The sequence below is a fragment of the Echinops telfairi genome, unplaced genomic scaffold, assembly GCF_000313985.2.
Source record: "Echinops telfairi isolate 266 unplaced genomic scaffold, ASM31398v2 ScPeMD7_7427;HRSCAF=8465, whole genome shotgun sequence".
Taxonomy (NCBI): domain Eukaryota; kingdom Metazoa; phylum Chordata; class Mammalia; order Afrosoricida; family Tenrecidae; genus Echinops; species Echinops telfairi.
The window spans coordinates 9,823,381-9,848,492 of NW_022111327.1; the positions used below are offsets into that span (position 1 = coordinate 9,823,381).

At 40.6% G+C, this 25,112-nt stretch overlaps 1 protein-coding gene and 1 non-coding gene across 2 annotated transcripts; both read left to right on the plus strand.

The window, feature by feature from the left end:
* Positions 1–1,841: 1,841 nt before the first annotated feature.
* RTL4 (retrotransposon Gag like 4) lies at positions 1,842–2,753 on the plus strand. The gene has a single exon (XM_004710105.1). The coding sequence runs from the start codon at positions 1,842–1,844 to the stop codon at positions 2,751–2,753; it is 912 nt and encodes a 303-aa protein (XP_004710162.1).
* Positions 2,754–11,379: 8,626 nt separating this feature from the next.
* LOC115872622 lies at positions 11,380–11,482 on the plus strand. Its single transcript, XR_004047960.1, has one exon. It is a non-coding gene; the product is annotated as a U6 spliceosomal RNA (small nuclear RNA).
* The last annotated feature ends 13,630 nt before the right edge of the window (positions 11,483–25,112 follow it).

The following is a 25,112-nucleotide window of genomic DNA, read 5'->3' on the forward strand; positions in this document are numbered from 1 at the left end:
CACCACTGGTTCTATAGGGCTCATCCGTCCTGGATTCCCTGTATTTTCAGTTCCTATCTGTACCAGTGTACCTCCTCTGGTCTAGCCAGACTTGCGCAGTGGTTTCTTTTAGGTATCATTTGATACTAGCTTAATTGGCAGAGTTGAACTCATGGATATACACCTGGGGAGTGGAAGATATCTAGAAGAAAGATCAGGAGACTGGAAGGAGTAGCTACAGACAAAAGGAAAGAAAGCAGGGATGATAGTATCTCCCTAATTCAGTAATGCGAAGTAAGGGTACATTCTCACTATTGGTATTCAGATGCACTGGAGAGATTTTGGAAGCAACTACCTCTTTCTTCCCCCCTGCAGAGTACCTAGTTCTAATCTCAATAATAAAAGAAACTTGTGAGTTAAAAAAGACAATCAAACCTTTTGAACAAATGAAAAAAAAATGGAGACATAAATGAGTTATTTAAGGTCATCCAACTGCAGAACACAAATATTTGGATAAGCTCTTTGGCCTCCAATCTTACACTTTTTTTCTTCCAATAATTTCTTCCACACATCTAGAGAGGTTGAGCCATTAGATAAAATCTACAGAATCAAAGCTTACATTACAAAAATCCGATGATACATATTTTGTTTTGCGCTCCAGGGGCCCATTTAAATAAATTTAAATAGCATGCTACACAAGGAAAGGGCAAAGAGAGGAATTGCACTCCCGAATAATTCAACTGATTTGCCATATGTTTGGGGTTTGCTTTTAACTTTTACTGGTTGCTTTATTCTTGTTATCAGTGTAGGGAGGACTGCTGAACATTTGGATCTTCATACTTTGAAGATTATTCCATTCTTGTGTGCTAGATTCTCAACTTTGATGTTTCCTCTTCCAGTGATGTCTTGATCATATCCATGGTAACCCAATATGACCTCAGACAGGGATTAGGCAGCCAGGAAAAGTCGAATAGCCACCACCGCAGAAATCTGATCTCAGCCATGCAAGGTTAGTCTTAGGGAATTTAGGGGCAAGCCCAAACAGTGATTATTCAAATTTAGACTAAATGTTCTCTGGAGTTTGGTCCTTAAACTTTAGAGGACGCATGAATCTCTTAGGGAATCTTGTTAAAATGCAGATTCTGATTAAGTAAATCTGCCATGGGGCCTGAAAGTCTATATTTCTAACAACCTCCCTGGTGAGGCCAATCACCAATCACATTTTTATCAGCAAAGGGTATGGACAACTATCACGCCCAAGCAGCATATGCAAATGATTACATTTGTGGTCCTGAGGGACACGCTGTTTTATACAGAAGCCCTGGGTGAGCTTGTTATCTCTAATATTAACTAGCTGCATGACTTGGACAAGCATCTTGACCTTTCCAGATCCTTAATTTCTCGTCTGTGTCATTAGGAGTTTTACATAGATGATCTCTAAGCCACTCTGTACTATGAAATGATTGGATTATCTGCTGCAAATCTCTACATTAGAAATAAAGATACATTCTGAGGACAAAGTTCTCTTTTATCATACAGCAGGGGAGGGAGATAAATCTATCATGATTCTTTTATTTAATTTCTTAATTCCAAAATCTTTCTGTGTTCTAAAGTCTTTTATTTTGCTGAAGGTGCAGAACATCGGCAGTATCTATGAAGAAGAGGCAACATTGAGTAATTGACAACTTTTGACAGTTCTCCAACTCAGCTCTCAGCATCCCCTGAGGACTTGTTGATATCCACCAGTTTTTGCTCTTTGCTCATGACACTGTTTTTCTAATTGCAGAATAAAATTCCTGGCTGCCTCATCACCACTATTTGTACTAACTTTTGCTGAGACACACCTGCTTTCAGGAGATATCATGGAGAAGCTCCCAGCATCACCACCAACCTTGCAAGTAGAACATTCATCCCTTTTGACAGAGAATCAGATTCCAGAGTCACAAGGGCAGACCCTGACTGAAGAAAATATTGCTCTGAAGGGTCCGGTCATCCCTGCTCTGGCTACGACAATGGTGCCTGCTCCCTGCTTATTTGAACATCTCAATCAGTTTCATGTGGACCCTGACAATCCCTCAGAGCTTCTTGCTCAGGTGACTACCTACTTGACAGCTCTCAAGCCCTCCAATCCTGCAGAAAACACCCAAATCAAGTGCTTTATTGACTATATTTCTCAGCAGGCCAAGAAATGTGGGGTCCTACCTGGGTCTGACCAAAGTATTTTACTGAAACAATATGAAAGCTTGGTTTTTGAGTTCCAGGGGGCATTTGGTGAGCGCACAGAACAGGAAATGAACCCTCTGCTGAATGCTGAAATCGACAAAGAGGATGACTCCTTTCAACAGCTTCTTGCTCAAAATATGAACTGTAGTGACACCATTCTGAGTGACCCGCTCCAAGAGGGACTCGCTGACCCCATGCAGGATGAAGTGAGTGGTATAGAGATTATGGAAAATCTCCCAGACCTTATCACTCAGTGCATGCAATTGGAGAGGAAACGTAGCGACAGACCAGAGCTCTTACAATCGGGGGCTCAGATTCCAAGCCTGGATTCCTCGCTTCACCCATATATCTCCACTCTCACAGGTCCACCAGCCAAGAAAGAGCCTATACAGTTGCGGGGAGGCCAGTTTCCCCTCACACCAGCCAAGAGAGCCCGCCAACAAGAAACCAAATGGTGCCTCTACTGTAGCCAGCCTAATCACTTCACAAAAGACTGCCTTGCCAAACGTTCTCGAGCCCCAGCAAGAACGAGCAAACCAACTCACCAATAAAAGGAGACCAGGAAGATTCTTTTTCAAACTTATTTCTCCCTCACCTCCAGCCTTAGAGATCTCTATTCTGCACTATTTTTTAGAATGCTGTGGTACCACTTCACAGAACCATGGATGAAATTGCTTCTGAGAACTTAAACAACTAGATCTTATCCAATCCCAAGCATACAAAATGCTGAAAACAAAACAATTGACAGGCATGACCTACAAATCCCCCAAGAGTAGTGAAAGCATACAGGCAAAACTCTGCCTAGTCTGAGCTAATGCAAACAAGTCTCTAAATGTATTAGGAATCGTATCTTCACCCATGGGTGGAATTTGGGTTGAATTTATTGGCCCAAGTCTTGTATCTTCTGTGCCTAGTGTTGAGCACAAGCCTTTGGCCCTAACCCTCATTGGTCCATATCTTAGTTCTCTGTCATTAATTTAGACCTTTCGGTTGCAGTTCTAATCCCCCGCCTATATTCTGTCGATACTTTTCTCCTAAGAGCTGGATCCTGCTCCTTATAATCAAGGCTTGGAACCAGTTCATTCCAGCTTGACTCCCTGCTGAGAGTCTGCATTTTCACTCTAGAAAATTGAATGAGAATTGATATTTTACATGAACCCCAAGTGATTCTTATAGTTTCCCAGGTGATTCTTATGTATAAAGGTCTTGTTAAATTGTATATTCTAATTCTGTATATTTGGGATGGAAATGAAAATTCTCAGCAGAGGATTGAATATGAACGACCTGGGATGAGCTCCTGCTTGTAGTCCTATCTATTGCCTAAGGCTTACCTTCGACCCAAACCAGCCTTCCTCAAACCACAGGTCTGCCACCCTTCTCCCACCGCTATGTGTTTTACTGCTAGCTGGACTTTGCTCAACAAATTGAACCTCTTGGGTAGTAAAAAAAAATGGACATGGATTTACTATGACCCTTTTAACACTGTTTGGAACTGCTGGTCTACTTTCTGAAAATGTATCCCTTTAAGCAAGGACATTCTTTGGTCAATCTCTACCAATCGCAGCTCATTCCCCTCTCAGCCAACAATGCTACGTGAAGACCTGGTACGTCTTTTGGCCAATCAAGGTGGCTTAGAATAGTGACTTCTTACAGGTATTTACTGAGAAATGGACAGGTTTTCCTATTATAATTACTGTTTCTATAACACAAGGGGACTTCAATAACTTCATGGGAAAAATAAGTTAAACGTATAGAACTTTTTCACACACCTGAAGCACCCTCATATACCCTTGCTGCCTTTTACAAGGAACCTGGCCATGGAGAACTCATGGTGGTCACCATATAAGATCATTACTCATTGTTGAGCTCTACTTTTGGGGCATACTCATTTAGCTCATGCTCTTGAGAAATAATGAATAGTCAAAATTTTTCTTGGCCATCTCATCTGGAAACATCCCGGGACACATACATTAATATGGTCTGTGCCCCAAATACAAGAAATTGGGGCTTGATTGCTACTGCTGCATTGTTGGCACACAAAAACTCTGTATGAATTTCTGATGCTTCTGAACAAAAGCAGTACTGTTTTAGAAAGAAACAGATCCCTAAAATGTTAAGGACATTCAGTGATCATCTGTGTTTGCTAATTATTATCAGCCCTTGTTCCTGACTTCTTGGTGTTGATGTATGCCCCTATCATGGATATTCTCAAGGATAATCAGTCATTACATAGTCCCCAGCAGCCATGAAGGCCTTTTAGTATATGAAGTGCCATTGTACTTTGCCTTTGTTCCTGGAAAAATGAGCTAACACTAAAACTATTTTAAAAAAGCTAGAAACGTACTTCCCTTGCCCTGTAGCACTAACAGAACTTTTCGTCCAGCGGTGCCTCACTGACCACTGTGCTAGCACTTATTTGCATTTGCAAAGGCTCTCCATATCCAACATGCTGGCAGACATCCCCCTGACTGCATATACTCCCACAACAGAAGAGCAAAGTTGCATATTTTCCTGGTGGCAAGTACACCTCATTTGGGTACTTGGATTGTACGACATCCTCCACCAAGTAGATCTATTGGAGTGTCTCTGAGCTTCATCACCGATTCTCTCTATATATTTTTAAAAGCCTAACCTGATGGCCCTCAGTCACCTTCCTTACCATTCCCTTATAGTCCTGGAATGGCAACAGGAACACTCTGTTGGCTTTATCGCTAATCATCTATTGTCTGAGGGCCACACAACATTACCTTTGCCTGCCAAGAGATCTTCAAATGTCACAGCTTCCTAGAATAGGTCATCCCAGACCCTGAACTTCAGTTCACCTCCGATTGGTGGAGGCCCTTTGTTGGACCTCTTGTGTTCAATGTGATACAACCCAACAGCTAAGCACATGAAGAGGATGCTGGGTTAATGCTTTGTTCCCTTCTGGTTAACAACCATTTTGTGTACTGCTTCCTTCAAAACCCCTACACGACATCGAGAATGAAATCATTACTTAGCACAAAGAGAATTTCAAAGGTCTATCCTCAAAACCCAGAGCTAAGGGAATTTCTCTGAGAGAAGCTAATGAGTAGCCACCGAGAACAAAGGGGATGTCATCCACTCAAGGATGTGGTTTGCAATTGCAAAACCTTTGATAAGCCCCAAGTCCAATCAAGGGTTTAGTTGTAAGGAAGGAGAACTACTGCATAATTGATATCACTCAACAAGGAAGAATCTAATCATTTTATGATGACTCTAAAGGAGGGATTGTTAACAAGGGAATGGATCCCATAGAGTCTATAATAGGGGGCAAATTAAAAGCCATAAACCAAAAACCAAACTCACTGCCATCAAATCATTTTTAACACACAGCGACCCTATAGGACAGGGTAGAACTGCCCCAGTGGGTTTCTGAAATTGGCAATCTTCATGGGAGGAGAAAGCCTCATCTTTCTCCTGAGGAGTAGCTGATTTCAAACTGCTGACATTGTGGTTAGCAGCCTAGTGAATAAACCAAAAATGTTGACCAGCAGACCATTTGGAATATCCATCTTCTCAATAGGATGAAAGTGCTAGACTATGCCAATTCCTGTCATTAGTTATCAAGGTGATCACCTATCACCTCTGCTCTGAAACCATTCTCTGCAAATAGTCGGATTGTAACTTGTGTTCCTTGTGAAACTTTGTTATGTGCTAATCTGCTGAAATGAGTGTTTCTAAGCTACTTGTCAGGTAATTCTTGTTATAAATTAATAAATTCCGTGTTTGCTTTATACATCAGTTTCTTGTAAATTTTAATATAGTCAATCCTCCTGACGTTGATCATCTCTTAGCACAATGGGAAAAATGAGAATCCACTGAAGATTGGTCTTCCTGGGAGCCTTGCCCCAACAGCCATCCTGCTTTAAATTCCCAAATGTCTGTGATTTTCGTTTCATGCACGTACCACCAATCACATCCAGAACCCTGGTACCTGTCATCAGCAATCGCTTTTGACACTACATAATTCAATCTGGCATTCAGAATATACTCCTGTGGATGAAGAAATAACACTTAACTGTAGATAAAAGCCTCTGTAAAGCACGTTTTCAAAAGGAAGTGTGTGTGCTTGGCCTTGCTCCTACCACCACCATTCAATCCAGTTTCCCCAGGAACTTGACAGCACGATGGTAAAACAAATCTATTTTGCTGGGCTTTCAGAGATGCTTTTCCCCAGACTGCACTATTTCGCCTGTGACAATCGTCATCTCTAAAGCAAAAGAGAATATCTAGGTTATAAAGAATGTCTACCAGAACCTTGGCAAACCCAACACTTTATGCCCTTGGGGAGACTCTGGAATCTGTCCCATATCTTAACAGCTCCCTATATTGGTGTCTATATTTTACTGCCTTCCTATAAAACTCTAGACCTCACTTGGTCAAGAGAACAGGAAAACTTTGAAGTGAATGTAATGTCATGGACCTTCAAAGTCACCCTGGGGCAAAAGTCATTGCTCACAAGTTCCAAACAAAAGCCCCACAAGTGAGGAAGACCATTTAGCAGAATCAATAGGACGATCTTGGTTCATGTGTCTTGTTCCCCAGGCCATTCTCCCCTGTCACTGATGTCTACTATGCTGTTGTTGCTAGGTGCTGTGGACTTGGCTTCAATTGATAGTGACCCGTGTACAGCAGAGGAACACACAGCCCGGTGCAGTGCCATCCTCAATGATCATTGGTGTACGTGAGCTCCTTCTTATAGTCACTGTACCAATCCATCTCATTGAGGCTCTTCTTCATTTACATTGACTCTTTACTTTTCCAAACAAGATATATTTTTCCAGGGACTGGTCCCTCCTGATAGCGTCTTCAAAGTCCATGAAACAAAGTCTCACCATATTAATGTCTGTTCAATCTCAGAAACATTCCGATTGTACTTCCTCCAAGATAGAATGTTTGTTTCCCTGAAAGTCCATGATATATGCAATATTTTTCAATCTCCTCTACTATCCCTGTCAGCATTTTATGCTCTAAATCATGGGTACCATTCCTGTGATTGGTTTCGATTCTTTGGTTCCTTTTTATCTGATTTATGCTCATGAATTTCTAGTATTGACTACATGGCTCCTTTATGTAGTCACTCAAGTAATAAGCCAAGTGTGACTCTATTACGCTAGCCTAACCTACTTCTAGTAACCCAGTAGAGAGGACCATGTGGAATTTCAGTCTTCCTTATCCATGGAAGATTTATTCCTTTGTGCCTAAAATGTGCCTTTATGAATAACCAGAAAAAGGGAACTAATAGTTGGTGAATGCCTACTTTATGTCCAGCACTGTGCTGTTTTAATTCATTGATGGTAATTTCCATGTTACTTTAATAATGGAATATCCATTTCTGGCAGTGAATGCTTACCCAACAGTATGAGTTGGTACAAATCCAATTTCAAGGTGATAAAATGAAGGCTCAGCACAATTAATTGATGTCTCTAAATTATCCTGGAGTCAATGTCAGTGCTTAGATTTGAAACCTTGTATCTCTGAGGCAAGAGTTTCTTGACCAAGGAGAATTGAGGAGGAAAACAGCCATGTCCCTCCTGATTACCCCAAATGACCTAATGAGCCCTCGTATCCCAGTCAGTACAGTAAAGTCATGTTAGCAACTGGCATCTACATAGCCATGAGTGGCACCTAGTGTTTTAGGAAGCAGTTTATAAGGGCAGTAGAGAACAAAGAAGGGTCTCCAGGATTTTCACATTTCACTTGTGTTTCTAATGAGTTGCAAAAAATCCCCTGACACATCTAGAAATATGTATATATTATGTTTCCAATGTATGACTGGCTAGGTTTTTGCTTGTTTAGTCAAAATTCCCCAAAGGGTTTTTATCAAAAGGCTTCATTCTTCTGTAGCCCTTCATTTAAAGCTATTGAGTCTTTTTGAACAATAGTTTAATGATGTTTATAGTGGTTGTACAATGCCAAAGAGGATACAAAGATGTCTGGTGACTATTATATGCTGTCATCATGGGAAATCAAGAGGGAAATAAGAGTGTGATTAATATAGAGAGTAGTTAACCATTTCACTTTGAGAACTGACCCTGCTGTATCATATCATTCAAAGGAAACTTCTCGAGCAATTCTCTCACATTAGAGAGCATTTGTGGGACAATAACTTTGTTTTCTTTCACATTAGCCATAAAGGTAAGTAACAGCTATACAAGATCCTGTTTATCACAGATAGCCATGATGATTCTATCATCCTTGCAACATTTAAAAAAAATCTGTTTTCAGCCTGTACCACCGCATGGGGCAAAGGAGAGCTTAGATTTCCTACTTTCCATTTAAATCAGACTTCCCTTTCTTGCATTTACCTTACTGCTGTATAATTTGAATTCATTCCCCTCCCAATTCAATTGTCCTGGGATCTAAATGGAAGTCTGTGTTGACATTGATTGACTCATACACGATTTAAAATGCTTCAAATAGTAACAGTCACAGAGCACTTACTATGTGCCAAGGGCTAGGCTGAACAATATGTATATAATGCTCACAATAGCCCTACAGGAAGGCAAAGTTGGTATTTATATTTTACAAGTGGAGGGATTAAAAAAAATAAACACGTAGAATTTAAATAATTTTCAAAGGTCTCTAGCTAACAAGTAACAAAGCCAGGATTCTTATGCAAGTCTACCTGACAGGAGACCATGCTCTTTGCTTAGCTAAGTAAAATTTAATTTGTTGTTGTTGTTGAGAATATAAAAAAACAGGACATCCGACAATGGGACAGTTTTTCTATGAACAGTTCAGTGGCATTGCTTAAATTCATTGAGTTTCCTCATCCTTCTCTTCTGAGTATTTCTTCCCCCATTATCATAAACTCACTGTTTCCTAAGTTTGTTATTCAATCTTTCTACTTAATGTTGTCAATTTGATCCCACAAATGAGTATAACCAAAAATCATTTCTACTAGACTTCCAGTTCATATGTGCATCTGTTAGTCCAAAGAAAATGTGATTAAATATGTCTTTATAATGCTAATGATCTACCTGGCATCCCTTTATTTGTACATCTTAAAAATCACTTTGTCCAAAAAAAAATCACTTTGTCAGGTAGGGTCAGTTTCTAACCTTGTGGGGAGAAGCAGAAGGCAAACAGTTTCTGCCATAGAGCATTGTTTCATGGTCACCCCAAATCAATAGGCACTGCTACAAGGACGCTGAGGAACCTTATTGAAAATACATGTCCAGAGGTGGAGCAGGGTAGGGAGTGGTAAGTTTATCTCAAATAAGGTGATTTCACTTCTGTTGGCAGGTAAACCAGGAAGAGGCAACCTGTCACTGGGAAAAACACTTAACATTACTGATAATAGACCACCATTGGGAGAACACTCTCTGTATAAAGTGGACCAGATGTAACATCTAAATGGATGATGGGTTCTGTTCCTGCTATTAGGTACTGCTGAGTTTGTTCTCACTCATAGCTACCCTATATACAGCAGAATGAGGCACCACGGCCATCCTGTGACATCTCCATGATTGTTCTCATAGTAGAGCCTATTGTTGCAGCCACATTGTCAAGAGTAAGAAAGCACTTTTTGACAGAGGTTCTATCCAGCTCTTCTTGATCCAGGCTACATGTGATAGACCACTAGACCTTTAGACTTCCTCATTTAGAGGTGCACAACATCCATCATAGGAAACACCAGAAGGATCAGATTTTGAAGCCCCAGTAAGTGAAGCTGTCTTTAACTTAAACACACCTGTAGCAGATTCCAGGAATGGAAATACTCCCTTGGGCTAAGGCTGAAAGGTCCTAATTTGAGAAGGAGCAGAAGACCATTTTCCCAAGATTGTGTATTTTGAATTAATTGAACTTTGGTTCACATATCTAACATTGAGGGTACCTAATAAATGGCAGTTTAAGGCTATTGTTTATTTCCTATATTCACACAACCTTTGCTTTTTTGTGACATGTCTTAGTCCAGCAGATATAGTTCTGTCTTAGTGAATGAGAATTATTGAAAGTTTTGTCCTATTTCCAACCCTCATTTTTCTGTAAATAGTGTCCAGTAAATTATTTTTTTTAATTTTTACAAGTCAACAATCCATGTATTTTAGTCTAAAAAGCTGTCTTATACAAGTATACTTTCCTTTTCTCAACAGTATTTAAAATTCTATACACTGCCCCATGGGGATTATTTAGAATGTTCTAAAAAAATGATAATGATGTCTTTAAAGTGAACCAGGGACATGATAGATAGATAGATAGATAGATAGATAGATAGATGATAGATAGATAGATAGATAGATAGATAGATAGATAGATAGATAGATAAGGAGCTCAAGCTTAATCATAAGCCTTTTATAAGAACAATTAGTGGCCTTATTGTATACATGCCATCATTAAGAGATTGCTGAAGTTGTGCATGCTATTGCAAAGGATGGTGAAGCAATCAGATGGTTCCCGGCTGTAACAAAATAGAGTGTCTGGGATCTTAAAGTCTTATCTTAAAACAATCAGCCATCTAAGTGAGATGTCAGCTTAATCCACATGGAGGAAACACACCAGCTGTCTAATTGAGGCATCAACTAAATCCACAAGGAATGAAGCATGCAGCCTGTGTGTTCCCAGGATTGCAAAATAATAAATTCCAAGACCTGTGGCAGAGAACTCTATTACAACTTAAAATCTGAGCACCTTGTTTGCAGTAGGCTATGGATGATAATAAAAACCCCAAATCCATTTGCATGGTTCCCTTGTGGATTAAGCCTCCAGTGAATTCCTGCTGACCATTCATCAAAGGTGTGATTAGTCCTGCTTTCAGACAGAGTGCATTGGAAAGTGAAATAGCGCAGATGTAGTTAGGTTAAAATTTAACATCTTCTCATTTAACTTCCCTTTTGACCCATTTCAAATTTGTTCTAGCTTTTAATATTTTCTGATTTCTTTTTGATTGAGGTTTGTCTGTTTTATTTTGTTATTTGGTTTTTTTTATTGTTTTACTGTGTATGAAGTCCAAGATAAGTAAATTTATGGAGACAGTAACTGGATTAATGGTTCTTGAGTGTATGACAGGGGAGATTGGTGGGAAATAGAGAGCTAATAACAATGAGCACAAAGATGAAACAATTGTTTTAAAATTGATTGCGATGATGATTGCACAGCCCTTTCAATACATTTAAGCCATTGAATTATATGTCAATAAAAATGTTAAAAGTTGTGCTTGCTTCGGCGGCACATATACTAAAATTGGAACAATACAGAGTTAGCATGACCCCCACACAAGGATGACACACAAATTCCTGAAGTGTTCCATATTTTTGTAAAGACAGTAATGATAACAGGAGGGTAGGGGGGAGGTGGGGAGAGGAAGGAAGAGGGAACCGATCACAATGATGGACACGTAACCACCACCACCACCCTCAGGGAAATGAACAACAGAAACAATGGGGAAAGGGAAACAGTAGTCAGTGTAAGATATGAAAACAATAAGAATTTATCATTTATAAAGGGATCACCAGGGTGGTGGAGGGGAGGGAAAAAGAGCTGATCCCAAGGGCTCAATAGAAAGCATAGTAAATGTCTATAAAATAATAATGGCAAAATATGTACAAATATGCCTGATATAATTGATATATGGATTATTCTAAGAGCTGTAAGAGACCCCAATAAAATGATCTTTTCATAAAAAAATGTTAAAAGTTAAAAAATGTCAGTGATCAGTGGTTGGCTGCAGACAAGTTCTTTCAGTAGTAATACATGTACTTGTCTTAGTTTCACATCACCTCAGATGTTTACCAGTGGTTTATTAACCATGCAAAGACATTTAACTGTATGGATTATAGCAAATTATGGATAATATTTAGAAGAATTGGAATTTCACAACACTTAATTGTGTACCAAGTGGCAATCTTTTGAATAGAACAAGGATATACTCTTTGGTTTAAAGACATATAAGATGTATGTCAGGGTTGAATTTTTTGCCATAATTATTCAGTCATGTGCTGAGCAAATAATCCAAGAAGCTGAATTATATGAAGAAGACATGGCATCAGGATTGGAGCAAGACCCATGAACAACTTACAATATGCAGGTGACACAAACTTGCTTGCTGAAATTGTAGAGGACTTGAAGCACTTACTGATGAAGGTAAAACTACAGCATTGAGTATGAATTACACTTTAACATAATGAACACAAAAATCTTCACAACTGGATGAGTGAGATGCATCATGATAGAGAAAAAACTGATCTTATGAAGGCTTGCATTTTACTTGGATCCATAATCAACACCCATGGAAACAGCAGCGCAGATATGACATATTGCACTGTACAAATCTGCAGCGATTTATTTTTGAAATAGTTTTTTGGCATCTACTTCACATATGAAACAATTTTATTGTTCAAGCATATTAAGATTGGTGCAATCAATTTCAGAATATTTTATTCTTGTACCCATTGCTATTAGCTCCCTAAGTGTTTAAAAAAAAATTTAAGTCACTTTGAGGACATTTTGTCAGTTACTTTACAAGTATGGGAAACCTGAAGAATGAATAGGAAGATCGAAGAATAATTGATGCCTTTTAATTATATTATTTTTATATACATATTTTATTTATATATTTTTCTAGTTCTTTTTTTAATCACAATCCATACATACATCAATTTTATAAAGCACGTTTGTACATTCATTACCCTCATCATTCTCAAAACATTTGCTCTCCACTTAAGCCCCCGGTATCAGGTCCTCATTTCTCCCCCTCCATCCCCGCTCACCCTTCCCTCATGAACCCTTGATAATTAAATTATTATTTTGTCATATCTTGCACTGTCCGACGTCTCCCTTCTAAGGTGACCAGATTTTAACATTGGTAAAGCGGGACAAAAGTGGGGCACCATTGATAAAACTCATATCCTGGCGAAATAGCCACATGGCAGCTGAAAACCGTATACCCTAGCTTGTCGTACATTCTTTCCAAAAATCGGGACCTTTTTAAAACGACGCGGGAAACATTGTTAAAAATCGGGACTGTACCGCCAAAAGCGGGACGTCTGGTCACCTTACTTCACCCACTTTTCTGTTGTCAGTCCCCCAGGGAGGAGTTCACATGTAGATCCTTGTAATCGGTTCCCCCTTTCCACCCCACCCTCCCTCCATCCTCCCGGTATCGCCACTCTCACCTCTGGTCCTGAAGGGATCATCCACCCTGGATTCCCTGTGTTTCCAGTTCCTATCTGTACCAGTGTACATCGTCTGGTCTAGCCAGATTTGTAAGGTACAATTGGGATCATGATAGTGGGGGTGGGGTGGGAGGAACCATTTAGGAACTAGAGGAAAGTTGTATGTTTCATCGTTGCTAGCCTGCAGCCTGACTGGCTCTTCTCCTCCCCAGGACCCTTCGTAAGAGGATGTCCAGTTGCCTACAGATGGGGTTTGGGTCCCCATTCTGCAGTCCCCCTCATTCACTAGTGAAGAATATTATATATGCTATGGACAGCCAGAAGGGCTAAAGCTCTATTTTGGAAGAAGTACAGCAGAATGCTCCTTAGAAGCGAGGCGAACGGAACTTTGTCTCCTGTACTTTGGAGGTGTTAGTGGGTCGGACCAGTCCTTGGCGGAGTGAAGTAGAGGGGCAGGGAGAAAGAGGAAGGCTTTCAAAGCTCTGGATGGAAGCAATGGCTGCACCAACAAGCTCAAACACAGCCAAGAGTGTGGGAATGACTCAAGTTCAGGCAGTGCTTTTTTGTGTGGTACATGGAGTCCCTGTGAGTCAGAGCCAACTTGATGGCACTTTATGACAGCAATAGCAGAGAGAAGAATTATTGTGAATCATTCCCTCAAGGCTGCGATTCTTTCCTGAATTGAAATGGATGGCCTAAAAAGTCCATTACCCTAAAATTTTAGTTTGCGTTTCTTTTAAAAGTAGTTATCCTTGTAAATCTACACTGACACTTTTACCTTGTGTCTCAACTGTCAAACAATGTATACACTCAAGAGCATGAACGTCCATTGTGTTCACCCATGCCAGCTTCCATTGTGCTCCCTACTTAATGTTACACGCTTTCTTCTTTTGTCATTGCCTTCCTGTGTCTCGAACTCCCTTTAGCAACAAATTCTAATTTCCCTTCATCTGGAAATACTGTGACCACCCCTGTATTCCTGAAGGACATTTGCTCTGCATGTGGAAGTCACAGGTGACTTTTTTTTTTTCTTTCAGAATTTTACTTCTCCAGCTTTCTTGGTTTCTGAAGAGAAATTGATTGCTATTTGAATTGTTTTTATTTCCTGTAGGCAAAGTGTTATTTCTTTCTAGTTGCATTCAATATTTTTTCTAGTTCTTAGACGTTTTATGATTTTCTTGGGGTGGGTTTATTCTGTTAGGAGATTGCTCAGCTTCTTGAATCTGTAAGTTTATGTTACCACTAAATTTGCAAAAGTTTCAGCTTTTGACTGCTTTCTTTCATGCCTTGTTCTTATTTTCCAGGGTCCTGATGACAAGAATATTACTTTGTTATAGGTATATGGGCCTTTGAGCTTCTGTTATTTTAGTTTTTAAATCTATTATATTGCTACTATTCAGGTTGGTTAGTTACTATCATCCTTACTTCCAGCTCCTTGATGTTTTCCTTTTTGTTCTCTATTCTGTTGGTGACTTCTTCCATTGATCTTTCTTTGTACTACCGTATATACTTGTGTATCAGCTGAGTTTCTCAGCACCTTTTTAATGTAGTTTTGTGGTAAAATTAGGTGCCTTGGCTAATTTTCGGGTTGGCTTATACTCGAGTATATATGGTAAGTGTTGTTTTATATGCAGAAGCCAGTGTATATAAAACAATTAACCCCTGTGAAAAGAAATTCCTGAAAATTCATAGAGGTAGCTGTTAAGGCCTGACAAAAGTAGTTTGTACAGTACAGCACATGTGCTGTGAGACAAGCTTTTGTACAGGTTTCAGATTTAGCTCTCCTTTGAATGTCCACTGGCTCATCAAAAGTAGCTTAGGAGACCTTTGAAAAACTCATCTTACTACAAAAATGAACAGACTTTCTGAGGGCTAAAGGAAGTTGTACTTGAAACTACTCCAGTCAGTAGGGGGTGATGTTGAGCATTCTGTAGACAAAATTGTTTCCAATGCGCCTCTGCCTGGGAAATGTTCACATGATTGAGCTTTCTTCATGGTGGTGGCACTGGAAGAGCCAGGCATGGCAAGTAAGAATAGGCAACTCCTTTCTGGGTTATTTATAGGGCTCTTCTTTATAACTTCTATCTCTTGGCTGAGACTTTTTTATCCCTCCTCCCCATTTGTTTCAAGTATGCTTGAGGTTTATCCGTGCTTAATTTAATTTATCTTTTTAGTCTCTACCTTATTCCCCCCACCCCAAAAAAACCCATCTTATTAGGAGCTGAGATGACTGCACTAAAATCTATTTTCAGCTAATTCTAACTTCACTGTTATCTGGGTATTGACCTTTGTTAGCTGTCTTTTCTTATTCAGCCTTAGTCTTCCTTAGACCAAGATTCCTTAGATCTCGGCATAATGAAATTGTTTTTATTGTACATAGGACATGTTAGATAACCCTAAGTTCTATTTAAACCATCTGTTTTTAGCAGATTTCTTCTGCACAATTGGGAAAGAGAATTCTGTCTCGTTAATGCCAGGTGAAGTGAAAGTCCATGTGATTATTCATGTTTTCAGACCTTGGTGAGAGAGGTGTCTTCCTACTGCTGAGAACAGGTTCCTGACTGACAAAATCAAACCGACTGACATTGAATTAATTCTGATGTATAGCAACCCTATATAGGTTTTATGAAGTGTATTAGTCTGGGTTGACAAGAGAAACAAATTCATAGACACTCATATGTATAAGAAAGAGCTTTATACAAACAATTGTATATTGAGAAAACATTCCAGCCCAGCCCAGACCAAGTCCATAAGTCTGATATTAGCCCATTTGTCCAATACCAGTCTATAAATTCCTCTTTGTACTCATAAAACACATGTAATGACGCCAAATACAGGAAGATCGCAGGCCAGTGGGTGGAAAGTCTTGTGAATCCAGTGGCAGTGGAAGCATCTTAGTGCTGGCATGGGTCTCCTCATGTGGCTCCTCCAGCTCCAGGGCTCTGGTTCCATCAGGCATGTGGCTTGTCAACAGGAATGTCTCACAGGGAGACCAAGCAGATAGAGTGTGTGCATTCCACTTCCTGGGGGCAAGATACAAGTTCCCAGAATCCTCAGGAGAAGGCCATGCTCACACAGAGGCCTCAGTGGTTGTGACCTGATTGAGAGGCTAGACTCCACCCCTTCGCAAGTAGACAGATTATATTACTATCACACGAGGCTATAAATCTTAAAGAAGCACATAGGCTTACCTTTGAGCTACTGGTGTCTGTGAAACGCTCACCTTGTAAGCAGCAGTCCAAAGCTTAACAAACAGTGCCACCAAGGCTCCCTAGGCCTCTGAGTAGAGATTTCTGCTAATGCCACCCTGTCTGGGTGGTGGAAGCTACCTACTTAATTATTACTCCCCACGTGACTTCTATATACACCAGCGAAGTATGGGTAGGGGCTCCATTGCCATTCGAAACTGGTGAAAATCCAGCCTTCTCTAGGACTACGCCAACTAAAGGAGGAAGACCATCTCTTTCTTTCTGGGTGACAATGAAATCCAGGATCCCAATAGATCTACTAACACCATGAGAGGCTTGCTATACTCTGTGATACTACCCTAGTGTATAAAAGGGGGATTGGGGCACCTAGTAAGATTAGAAGTCTAGACTTCCCACTTGATCACTGCTGGCATGGGTGGGGGTATGGGTCACAGTTTTTGATGTGATGTCAGGAGATGTTTGTCTGAAGTAGAGACAAAACATTTTTTCTACAAGTTGTCTGTCTTTCTAGGCTCCTCCTTTCTGGTCTGTGGCTAGAGAGAGCAAGATTTTGTAAGTAGTTTTCTTTTTCTGAAGTATCACTGTTGTGTCCAGGTTAGCATTTCTGGGTTTTAAACATCTGCAATACCCAGTCTAGGTTATATGAGGCAAGCAGCAGCAGTAGCAGCAAAATAAGTAATGAACGACCATGTTGTTTCATAGGTCTTGAGATTCCATATTAGCCTGCCTTTTTCTTTTTGTATTTCAAAGTCTGTGTCTTTAAGTACACACACACACACACACACATACATATATAGATGGATAGATATAGATATATTCTACAGTGTTGCTAGCTATACTTAATGAAAAGAACAAGGAGAAGTGCATTTGATTAATCATTACCCAGAAATGAAGTCCCTTATCATGATGAGTTTATGTAACCAAGTACTGGACTGATGCTCTGTATTCTGTTGGGGAGCAGAGAAATCAATCTCTCGTTCCCAAAGATCTTCTATCCAACCCATGATGAAGAGTTGTTTCCCACGAGAGAGTGCCAAACTCAGTACAGTACTAGGACATGCTTAGTACCTGGGTCCAGGATGGGTAATAGCCCCATTATCTTAAACTGGGCTCTTTAGAGAAGCCAAAACAGTGAAGCTTATATGGATATATATACATATACACAAATACATATTTAAAAATTTATATCAAGAAAATGGCTCACCATTTTAGATGGAGGCAAATTCAAGTCCATAGACCAGATATAAGCCTAGAAGCTTTGACTCACATAGCTTCAGGGACTGATGAATCCAACATCAAAGGAAGATGACAAGTTTGTTGGCAAGTCAGGCAGCAGGCCACTGACAACTCCAAGCTTTGACAGGCAATATGGTAAGACATTGACTTAAGTCCAAAGAATGGAAGTTTGATGAGTCAAATGCAGGATCCAGACCCAACAAAAAACAAGCAAGCTTTTCCACAGCGTTCACTTATATTAGAAGCAGGGCACACCCCCGTGGAAACATCCTTTCAATTTGATTGCATCAAAGCTGTGATCTGAGTAAGGGTGTTGCCTCTCACCCTAATCTTGCAACTGATAGGCTGCTCAAAGCAGATTTTGTTATGGAGGCAATTGTATTATGTTAGATCATATCACAGGAAATCACTGGGTCTCAATTGCCAAACAAGTGAGAATCCTGGTCTAGACAACTTGACACCAGAACGATACTATAACCCACCCACCCAGTCACATGCTGAATGAGCTGTAGTGCTGTCCTTCTCCAAGAAGGCTATCAGCTGCAGCTGAGCTGACAAAGGTTTGGGCTCTGCCCACATCTAGTGATCTCTCACTTGCTGACGTGTCGATTCCAGTTATTCTCTGTAGGGTTGTGTTAAATAAATCAATGGAAGTAGCCAAGTACAGACATGCTGGCCTGGGAGCCTCTGCACAGTGGCATTTTAGTAAAACAAACAAGTACATTTTTGAAACACAGCGTATTATTTCCAGTTAACAGCTAACAGAACAATGTATCAGAGCTCAATTCAGTGTTAAAGCAGGAAAAATGGTTGCCACCTTTCAAATGCTGCTTCTTGTCAAAGGCTGTGGAGGGTGGCCTTCTACATATCCTCCAGATTTGAACTTTGGGACACTCATGCAATTTAGGCTTGTTGAGACGAGCATTTTAGCAATATCGCTTCACTGGCGGTTCCTTTCTCCACGACATATTTGCCACAAGGTGGGAATTTTAATAAATTTACTATTCATTTGGAGAATGTGGGCAAATTAATTTTTGATTGCCCTTAGGCTGGTAAAATTACCACATATGTCAGTGCCTATTTTTGATATATGGCCTTGATTAAAATTCAAATGCCTTGGGATGCAGGCAACAGGGAGTGAGAAGGGAGGTGGAGTTTGACATATGTATCCCAGCCATTTAACAGTAAGATAAGAGTTACAGTACAATCCAAGCAGCCCGTGCTTGTCTGACATGGTAGTCCTGCAGAAATAGCGAGGCCATGGTCCTTGCCTTCGAGGGGCTTATAACAGGGCAGGAGAAATAAGCCCTCTGGTGATCATGATACCTAAAGCAAAAAGAATAATCCAATTCACAGTCACCAAGTCAATTCTGACTCACAGCACTATTGGAGAACAGACAAAAGTGGCCTGCTCTGGGTTTCCGAAAGTTCTATGTCTTTAAGGTAGTAGAAAGCCCCAGCTTTAAACTGCTGACCATCTCCGTGACCCACTGTGCCACCAGTGCTCCTTATCTACCTTTGCCTGGTGCTGCGCTGAGTGTTCTGCCTGTATCATCTCATGTCTCTATATAATGAAACTATGAAGTACACACACTGGTGGCCTTTTAGTAGATGCAGAAACGCAAGCTCAGAGACATGTAGTAGGAAGATCCGTTTGCACAGCTGAGATCCACATTTTGATTTGCCTAGCTCTAAAGTCTCTACCAGGAGCCCAATTGGCGTAGTGGTTATACGTTGGGCTGCTAACCTGAAGCTCAGCAGTTCAAACCCACCAGCCGCTCCTTGGGAGAAAAACAAGGCTTTCTACTCCCGTAAAGGGTTACAATCTTGGGAACCCCCAGGGTTAGTTCTATCCTATAGGTCTCCAGGAGTCAGAATTGCCGTGAGAGCAGTGACTTTGGTTTTGGTTTGGAAAATCTCTACTCTTAACTGCTGTGCCATAAATAATGAAACCACAGGCCAGCTCCTAACATAACTCTGTAAAGGAAAGATGGGGGCACTGCATGTGTAAAATGTGGATAACAGCTCCACACGGCAGCCAGTTGAAGTGTTTATCAAACTGAAGGAATTGAGGAGAGATGGGAGTCAATTAGAGATTCTAAAACAGAAAGAGGACCAGATGACAGTAGCGAGGTGGTCAGCACGGTGCTGTGGGAATCAACCCAGTGCCTATGCCAGGTGGTCGGTCATCTCCCCATTACCAAGGGGTTGGCATCTTCATACTTTCAGCTCTGGCTGATATCAGCACTACTGGCATCAGCCTTAAATGTGGCTTGGTCTTCCATTGCAGTCTCCTTGATTCGCTGTGCCATCAGGTATTTATCCACCACGTACAAAGTGCTGTACTAGGAAAGTGTAGGGAAGGTCAAAAGGAATAAGACATGGTCCTTGTTATAAGCAGAAAGATTATCCTCTTTAGCCAAGGTCAACAAACACTTGGGTAATGGCCACAATAGTAAATGCTTTAGGTTTTCCGGGCATCTGTTACAATTGCCTTTGTAATGCGACATTAGCCATATACAATATTTAAAACAAATGAATGTAGCTATATTTTGCAATACAAATTTATTTATAAAATAGGAGCAACCCAGTTTTGACTTGTGGACTATAGTTTTCCAACCCTTGGGCTGCACTTTAGATTCATCCGGGGAGCTTTAAAAAATTCTGGTCTCTAGGTTTTATCTCCAGAGATTCGCATTTAATTGGGTTGGCATAGGGCTTGGATCAGGGCTCTTTAAAAGTTCCCAGATGGTTTTAATGTGCTGATATTAAGAACTACTGCTCTGAGGGGAAAATAGACTTATTATTAACTTATGAATAGAACATGGAACAAAATAATTATATGACTAGGTAGTATGGGACTGAAAAGAAATTACTCCTTTGTTTCTACTAGGGGAATCGGGAGAGTCTTCCTGATGGAGGTGGCATATGAGGTAACAACTCAGGGTGCAGGCATTCCAGCCGAGAAAAGGCAGCAGTGTTTTAGCTACTAGTGCCATTATTACCACTGCTCTTAATCATATGCTAAGTGGTCCTCCAAGTGCTCTATGTAGATCTTCACAACACCCTGAATTCTTATTATAATTATCATTTTGTAGAAGAAGTAACTGAGACTCAAAAGCATTCTGGGATGTTCCTTTGATCACACAGCTAGGTAAATGATTGACTGGCCAAAGCACTGGTGCATAGATATACGAGTAATAATATGAAAACAAACTCATTGGACCAACAAATACTAGATAGCTGTTACCTCTAGAAGTAAAACAGGAGGCCGGGAGAGAAGACAAAAGATGAGCACGTAGGTAAATGTAACTGTGTCCATCCCATCGGGCTTACAAATGGATAACCTATTAAGACCACGTGTAATTGATTATAATGGTGATAACAGAGTGAACCAAGAATCAGGTGACCCAACTTTGGGCACCAGATGTCAAAGGGGAGAGGAGAAGAGGCTGAGAGGGAAGGAGAGAGGAAAGCTTGGAAGATTGAGAAGGTTTCTGGTAGAAATTCAATTCATGATGCTTTGGGTCTCCAACGGCTCTTCCTCAGTCCGATATGTCCTGCAGAGTCATCCTGAGTGCTGAGTAAGCAGGGACTTAGGTGGGCTTTATGCTCCTGGGAGGCACTTGTGCCTTGAGGAATGGGCGTGACCTTTGGAAGCGGGAAGATGTGAGGCAAGACAGAAGAGAAGGACGTAGCCTGGTCAAATTGTTCCAGGACAGGTGAATAACCACCTGCCTCCAAAGATGCCGTCCTTCCTCCTTTGGTTACTTTCTTGGTTGCCCTTACACCATCACAGTTACTTGATTCCCCTTGGAGTAACCATCTGTAAGATGAATGAGAATGACTCAGAGCCCATCCTTTCCTAATACATTGGCTCATAGTTCCCTTTAAAAAAGAAAAAGCTCAGCATCTTCCTGGAAACAAAGCCAAAATCTACAGCCTCAAAATAAAAACTGGAGAAACGAGTAGTGGTCAAAGCTGAATTATATTTTTCATTTCTCCATTTAATCTTGCACCCATAATTGACATCAAGTAAGATATAACTATAGCAGGCTTGTCAAGGTACCTTTAATGTCTCGAAACAATCAGAAATTGTCCCTGGTGAGTCAACATCACATTAAGAAATCTAAAGCATGATTCCTTCAGCCTTGGGAGGGTTCATATTCTAGTAGGCTTACTCTAAGGCCTGCCACCCACCCAAAGGTTACCCTTTTTCTTTAGTCTTTACCTGGCTTTGCTTGAGCTGCTTGAGGCACAAGCCCTGCCCCCATCCAATGTCCCTGAGATGTAAGCATTTCAGTTCTTCATGTTTCAGTTTCTCAATCTGTTTTTCCATTCACATCCCCATGGATGCATGCACCCCCTTCTTGCAACCTGGCATTTCTATTATTTCTTCAGTTCTTTTCTTTTCTGTGTTATTCCTGTTCGTATCCCTTGAAACTTTCCACCCCCAACCACTTTGTAATTTACATTTTCTAACCATTGCCCCCAAAACTTGTCTGTCAGTGAGTCACACTGTGGTGACTTGTGTGTTGCAGGGATGCTGGAAGCTATGGCACTGGTATTTCAAATGCCAGCGCGGGCACCCAAGGGGAACAGGTTTCAGCAGAGCTTCCAGGCCAAGACCAGACAGTGAAGAAGGACTCAGCTGCCGACTTAGGAGGAAGCAGCCCCGGACAACCTTATGCGTAGCTTCAAAACATGGGCAGATACTGGAGGCCTAAGGAACGGAAGCAGAACATTGTCAGACAGAGTGCTGGAGGATGGGACCCTGGGGTCCAGAGCAGATGGAGTGTGACTGTGGAGGAGCGCATTTCTGGGAGTGGAGTCAACCATGGAGATGTGAGTTGGGAGTGCAAGCTCCAGGCTCTTAACTTACTAATGGGGCCAGACTCAAGGCCAGGCAACACACATTCCAAACTGTGCGAGTGATCAGAACTCGGAATATGTGAAGAATGACTCTAGAAATGAGAAGTGATAAGAAATGAAATGGCAGGTATAAAGATCAACATCCTAGGCATTAGTGTGTTGAAATGGACTGGTATTGGTCATGCTGAATCAGAAGATAATATTATTTACTATATGGGGAATAACATAATCATGAGGAATGGGGGTGATGCTCATGATAAAAAAATAACATTTCAAAATCAATCATAAAGTGCCTGTCTGTGATAGGATGATAAATATCTACCTTCAAGGAAATCCAATCAACACAAATATGATTCAAATTTATGCACACAACACAAAGCTAGTGATGAAGAAATTGAAGAACTCTACCAAGAACTTCAGTTGGAAATTAATCACATGTGCAATGATGCATTGGTAATTATTGCTGCTTGGAATGTAAAAGTTGGAAACAAAGAGGAAGGAACAATAGTTGGAATATATTCTTGGTCATAGAAATGAAATTGGACATGGCCGGATATGATTTTGCAACACCAACATCTCATTCATAGCAACTACCTTTACTCAAGAACATAAAAGGTGACAATACGCGAGGACTTCCCCAGATTCCTGTGAAATCAAATGGACTACATCTGTGGGAGGACACAATGGAGACGCTCCATATCAGCAGCTAAAACCAAAACCAGACAACAGCTGACGCTGGAACAGACCATCAATTGTCCATATGTAAGTTCAAGATAAAGTTGATGAAAATTTTTAAAAGTCCAAGTGATCCAAAAGATGACTTTGAGTCTATCCCACCTAAATGTTGAGAATTTCTCAGCAACGAATTTGATTCATTGAACACTAATGATCGAAGACCTAATGAACTGTGGGAGGACATCAAGAACATCCCTCATGTTGTTGATGATGGAAAAGGTCATTAAATAGGAAAGAATGAAAGATCAAAGTAGATGTCAGAAGAGACTGAAACTTGCTGTTAATTGTAGAGTAGCTAAAGCAAATGAAGAAAGAATGAGGGGAGGCTGAATAGAACATCTCAAAGGGCAGCTTGAAAAGACAAAGCCAAATATAATGAAACAGGAGTCGCAACCCCTTTGGGGGTTGAAAGACCCTTTGAGACAGGTCACCTGATCCATCACAGTAGCAAAATGACAGTTAATGCAGTAGCAATGAAAATAATTTTATGGTTTGGGGGTCACCACAACATGAGTAACTGTCCTAAAGGGTCACGGCATAAGGAAGGTTGAGAACCACTGCCTTAACCAAACAATCCTTAGCTCTTTGACTTACACTATCTCAGTAGTTTTGCCATCATTGAAGGTCTCAAAATATGTTCCTTGATCTTGTGGGTGGGGGGAGAGAAATCTGGTGGGTGTGGGCAAAATCAGGCCTGGAAGATGGATACACTAAGATTTCTCAAAATTCTCAAAGGACAACCCTTGCTACCCATTAAGATAAAGCAGGAACATGATTGTGGTACCCCCCAAAAAATAATCCTTGGCACAACTTTCTTGATCTTTTTTTCCACCAATGCAGTGTTCCATTTCTTAAAACTTTTTTTCTAAGAAACTTCTGTAATCATCTTTTGTCCTTCAAGAACATCTTTTAGGAAGACCCCTTTGGAATCTAAAAACATATTTGCCATAATCGGTCTTTGACTATAATAGATGCAGAAGATGTCCACAGAAACCACTTTCTCATCGGATACTTTCGTTTTTAAGGTATACTAACAAGACTAGTCACCATTGGTTTGCCAGTGCAGTTTACTCGGGTGGTTTCCATGTTTCTGTGAGGTTGGAAGCTATACCACAGGTGTTTCAAATTGCAGCAATGTCACTCAAGGGTTTCAGCAGAGTTTCCAGAATAAGAATAGATAGGGATGGGAAGAAGGATTGGGAAATTCACTTCTGAGGGATATCTCACTGGAAACCTTATGAATTACAGTGGAGCATTGCCGGATATAGTGTTAGAAGATGAGCCTTTCAAGTTGAAATTCCTCAAAATAGGATTAAACAAGTTGCCTCCTCAAAGTAGAGTTGACTATAATGACATAAATAGAAGAAAGCTTTCAGGATCTTCCTTGGCTGACGGGGCTGCAAATATCCATTAATAATTCAAATATGGTATGTATGAAGTATGATTCAAGGGAAATTGTGAGTTCTCAGAAAAGAAATAGTGAAATAAATTATCAACATTCCAGGCATCAGTGAGCTGCCATCAACTGGCATTGGCAATTTTGAGTGGCATAATCATTTGGTTTACTATACCAGGGATGACAAGTTCAAGAAAAATGGTGCTAGACATGACATACCTCACTGACCCATAGCCCTACAGGGGACAACACTGGAGACACAGTGTGGGAATTGCACCCGATCTGACCCCACAGATAGGAACTGAAAATACAGGGAATCCAGGA

What these genes read in the sequence shown, in the direction of transcription:
- RTL4 (XM_004710105.1), top strand. Translation starts at nt 1,842, where the DNA reads ATGGAGAAGCTCCCAGCATCACCACCAACCTTGCAAGTAGAACATTCA.